The sequence below is a fragment of the Hibiscus syriacus genome, unplaced genomic scaffold (assembly GCF_006381635.1).
Source record: "Hibiscus syriacus cultivar Baekdansim isolate YM2019G1 unplaced genomic scaffold, ASM638163v2 tig00111388_pilon, whole genome shotgun sequence".
NCBI classification, from domain to species: Eukaryota; Viridiplantae; Streptophyta; class Magnoliopsida; order Malvales; family Malvaceae; genus Hibiscus; species Hibiscus syriacus.
The window spans coordinates 1,245,495-1,250,646 of record NW_024063076.1 but is presented as its reverse complement, the minus strand read 5'-3'; the positions used below and the strand labels follow the sequence as shown (position 1 = coordinate 1,250,646).

At 30.7% G+C, this 5,152-nt stretch overlaps 1 protein-coding gene across 1 annotated transcript; it reads left to right on the top strand.

Moving 5' to 3' along the window:
* Nucleotides 1-3,317: 3,317 nt before the first annotated feature.
* LOC120159973 (WUSCHEL-related homeobox 3-like) lies at nt 3,318-4,146 on the top strand. The gene is made up of 2 exons (XM_039170451.1): nt 3,318-3,650; nt 3,841-4,146. Exons 1-2 carry the CDS (start codon nt 3,318-3,320, stop codon nt 4,144-4,146), a joined length of 639 nt encoding a protein of 212 aa, XP_039026382.1.
* The last annotated feature ends 1,006 nt before the right edge of the window (nt 4,147-5,152 follow it).

The window sequence follows — 5,152 nt, the reverse complement described above, 5'->3', positions numbered from 1 at the left end:
TATTGTGACACATCAACATCATCGTTAAATTTGTAATATCAGAGTACCGAAATGAAACATAAACTAAATGTTGAGTATAGTTCTTAAAAAATAAAGTTTATGTATCAAAACGGAATAAAAGTAATATTTTGAATACTAAACTTGTAGTTTACCCATTTATGTATACATATGTGTAATCTAGTATAGACGCTGATGACGTAGTTTTTAAATAAGAGGTACCCCACGATTGTAAGGCAGTGTCTTTATAGGACAGCCCCACCTTGTAATATAAGAATAAATAAACAAATCAACCACGAGTATATTAACTACGATGTCTCATATTTGAGATACAATGGGAGCTCTATAAACGTAAACAAACGTCATAAGAAGAGTTTGTGATTGCAAAAAAGTATTTATACTAAATATATATATCGAAATGGTATATGTCTATATAGATCTATATATACGTTTTAAGGTATGAAATTTTCATTTACCGTTTCTAACCTTGAGGGCTGCTATCTAGTATTTTCTTTGTAAAACAAAATTTTATAACTAAATTCTTTTACGATACTCTTTAAATTTAATAAATTTAAAATATTATTAATTGAGTTTTTAACTCAATTAATATAATTATTATTTTAAAGATAAAGAGATGTTTCAGTGATAAAGATAATATTATTTTTTTGGATGACCTAGATTCGAGTAATTTTATTTATAGATATACATCAATTTATCTATATTTAAAATCATATATATGTATTATCTTATAGTTATATCAAAATATTTAAAACACTTTAGTACAAGAGTTTAGAGATTGATTTGGCACGAACCAAATTATTTAAGTGGGTAAAGGGGAGACTGTTATCCTTAGTTCTTAGAGGTCCTAGGTTAAAACATCAACGACTCCAATAGTTAAGAGTCCTTAAAACAAACGCTATCACTCGTAATCACTTTAAATTAAATTGAAAAAAATTGAAGTGGTTTGGACATTTTATATTAAAAATATTAATATAATAATATTGCTAGAAAAAGGATAACTAGTAAACGTTCATTATTTTTATTTTTATTAAATGCAAATATTAACCATGTATAATAATCTCATAAAATGATTTTGAAACTTATCGAAATTATATTAAACAAAATTTAATGAAGTAAATAAATGCCATATTCATTGTCGTTTTAATTCAACCGTGTGCAAGTGGCCACCGAGGAAATATATATATATATATATATATATATATATATATATATATATATATATATATTATATAATATAGATAGATATTATTTTTTCGAGAAAATAGATATAATTTATATTTGTGAATTGTCAAATTTAATCTTAATACACATAAGATGATATTACCTCGTCAAATTTTTATGTAGTTTAAAAATATAATGAGATGCATTATTTTATTCAATGAGAATATAAATAGAATTTTTAGTTAACACATTAGAAGTGCCCAAATTATATCATTTTTCTCGAATAGGTACCCAAAGTATTTTTTACTCATTCCGGTGTCTAACTTTACAAAGTGTCCGGGCCGTCAATGGTGTTAATTTCTCTCGTTAAGTGACACGTGTCACAATATGATAATTTTAAAAATTTTATTTAAAATTAAAAAACTAAAATTATATATTTAAAAAAAAAACAAAAAATTGAAATAAACCCAAAACTTTTTGAAAACCTTCATTTCAATCCCGAAACCAATGTTGGTTGTCACCCTTTGCTGTTGATGAAGTTCCACCCGACCTCCCCCTCCCCCATCGACCAAAACCTTATGTAACTGTGACCGAACGATGGTCGATCGACGATAAATCGACGTTTATACCCCGCGAATCTTAGGATCAAAATCACGATCTCACGCGATTCCGACAACTAATCGACGACAACTACGATGACGTGTGACTAGGAAGATGGCAGGGACTACGTCGACGATGGTGACTGTGGTTGGAAAGTACGGTGGTTGTGGGTTAAGGTTAGGATTTGAGGATTTTAGAGATTTTTGGGTTGTTTTATAATTTAAGAGAAATTAGAGTTTTTTTATATATATAATAATATTTTTAATATTTTAAAAAAATAAATTTCGGAATCATCAGATTGTGTCATGTGTCACTTATCAAGAGAAATTAACGTCGTTAACAGCTAAACGCTTAAAATGATGACGTTTATAACGTTAGACACCTAGTCAAAAAAAATACTTTAAATGTTTATTCGAAAAAAATGATATAATTTAAACTCTTATTTTAATATTAAGCATTAAAAGATTGGCTATGCTGAAATTGACATAATAATCATTCAACGCACTCATCACCCTATTGCTTTATAGGTCCTCTCTTTCTTATTGGTGAACATAGTAGACTTTAATTAAAAATGAAAAACGCTACGCTTGAATGCAACGCTAGTCGTCTGCCCCCCACCTCTCCCTCCTACCATTCAGCCACTTTTTATTTTAAATTGACACACAACTTACATAAAATCATATTTGTTATAAAACGGTTTCACACTAAAATATTTAAATGATCTCTTAAATAATTATTTGTCATCCATATTTTCTTATTTTCTCATTTATTTTTTTAAATAAACTAATAATTGGTTGGACACATTGAATCATAAATGAGATGAGACAGATAGTAGGCTAGTCAAGTTTGACTCAATCAACATTCAAATTGAATAGACTTGAATCGAATTTTAACAAGCCGAAATTATTTACTTGATACCTGACGCGAAAAGTTCACGAGCAAATAAAAAATAATTTTTTAATTTTTAAAAATTTTAAATTAATTTATTATATATATATATTAAATACAATACAATGTTTTCATGTACTTAAAGTTCATACTTGAATTCGAGTTCAAACTAGAATCGAGGTCAAGTTTGAGCCTTAATCGAGTTAAGTCTAAGAATGTTTTGAGTTTAAATTATTTCGACCTCAAGTCGAGTTTCAATTTTTTATTGAGTTTGAGTCTAGCTTAACAATTTTAACCTCACGAGCTTTCGATTTTATTCAAACTCAACTTTAAACTTTTGATTCGAGTTAAACTCAATATTACTGGAGCTCGTATCCGTCGTTTGAATCCCTAGGTGGGGGCAACGATTTGGGGCAGACTATTTGCATTAAACTTGAATGCCTCTAACAGGGAAACAGCAGCATGACAACCTGCACTTGCTTCTTTTTTCACACTCCATTAACCCCTCCTCCGTCCTTTTTGTCTCTCTCGTAACATTGCAATTACTCTTCTTCCATCTATTTATACACCCCTTTTTCTCACTTCCAATCAAAACAAGACATTATTAACATACTTTTCTAACCAACCTCTTTTTGTTCCGTCACTAAAACATGTCTCCGGCAGGTTCCACTAGGTGGTGTCCGACACCGGAGCAAGTTATGATATTAGAAGAGATGTATAGGAGTGGAATCAAAACCCCGAATGCATCTCAAATCCAACAGATCACTTCCCACCTCTCTTCCTACGGCAAAATTGAAGCCAAAAATGTATTTTATTGGTTCCAAAACCACAAGGCCAGGGAGAGGCAGAAGCTCAGAAGGAAACTCAGCAAACAACAACTTTATCACCCAAATAATCCCCGTTTTCTTCACTACTTTGATTCTCTGGCGTTTCCTTCTTTTCAACATCTTTCATACTATAACTCACCCACTCCTTTTCCTCGGGTAAACAAGTTCATTTATTTAGGGTTTTCTTGTAAGATGCTGTACATCCATCATGCTTGTATATGATTGCTTATATATGTATACATATGTGTGTGTGCATGCATGTGCTTGGTTTCTGTTATTTTTTTAATTCAGTCATCGAAATAAATTGGAGTCTTGTTTAAATATACCTGTTGCCTGCTGGTAGCAGGTAGGGGTTCGGGAGGATGCAGCCAAGCAGCAGGTGATGAATTACACGTGGAAGTTGGATGTACCTGAAAGAGCAGACATTGATGATAAGTCTATGATGAGGATGCACGGCGGTGATTGGTTGATGATGGTTGATGTGGGTCCCTCTTTATCATCATCATCGCCATGCTACTACTTCACCACTAGACCTCCACTTAAAACCCTCGAACTTTTTCCGCTCACTGCTTCGACTCTTAAGAAAGAGTGCAGCAGCAACAGCTCTCCCAGGCCTCTTTCTCCGCCTAAAGTAGCCTTAACTCTCCCTTAAACCATCGCCAGAAACCCTCTTTTCTCTCTGCCCAGTGCCTAGGTTGTAACTTGTACTACTACTACTATACTACTAATCTGCACTGTACTTTTTTTTTTTAACTTTTTCGAATTTAAGATCCATTATCAGAATTCTAGAATATTGCTTGAAAATTTTCCTTTTCTTTCTTGCGTTGTTAATTTCTTCAATTTATCTAACCTTGTCTTTCACTCTTTTGTGCATCTTAACGCTTAAGGCTGTCATATATGCAAACACAATATCAGTACTTTATTATCAACTTTAAAGCCACATTATATAATGGTACAGCAGAAAAAAGAACTACACTATTAAGTTTAAGAAATGATAACCAATTTATAAGAATATATGCACTGTTGTACACTAAAAAAATGTTAATTTGAAATTATGAGGAATAAATGTGTATATTCTAAAGAGTTTTTAATATATATTTTTTGCGAGTGGAACATGAATACCTAACCAGTCATTTATATGTTCCACCATTGCTTCTCTGAATCTGTAGCAAATGATTTAGAGAATGAAACTAAAGAGAAAATTTTCTAAGCTGGTAGCAGCTAAATACATGTATGTATATTTTTTTTTGTTCATAAGTTGCTCAAATTTAGTTTTTATATCATTCGACAGAATACTTTTATATTCATCACTTAATTTTTTTTTTAAATATCGGTGATTATAAAGTAGCATTTGTTTAAAATATTCTTTAACTATTGACAACATACACATATCCTGTAAATACAACCATTCAAATCCAATACCTCTAAGAAGAATAACCTCTCTTTTATCACCGGATAGCTTGATAGGTTCATACTCATCATTTATTGTTTTTTAAAAATAAACCAAACATCTTTTATAGTTCAAGTTTAAGGTTTGTTAAATTCATTATTTAAAAAATTACTAACATTTAAAATTTCAATTCACTAAACATTAACCCCTTAAACACTTGAAAAGTGATATTCTTAATTTCATAATAATTATTGCAATGTTAGTGCAT

Coding starts and splice junctions, on each gene's coding strand:
- LOC120159973 (XM_039170451.1), top strand. CDS start 3,318: ATGTCTCCGGCAGGTTCCACTAGGTGGTGTCCGACACCGGAGCAAGTT. Junction 3,651..3,840: donor CACCCACTCCTTTTCCTCGG/GTAAACAAGTTC, acceptor TGCTGGTAGCAG/GTAGGGGTTCGGGAGGATGC.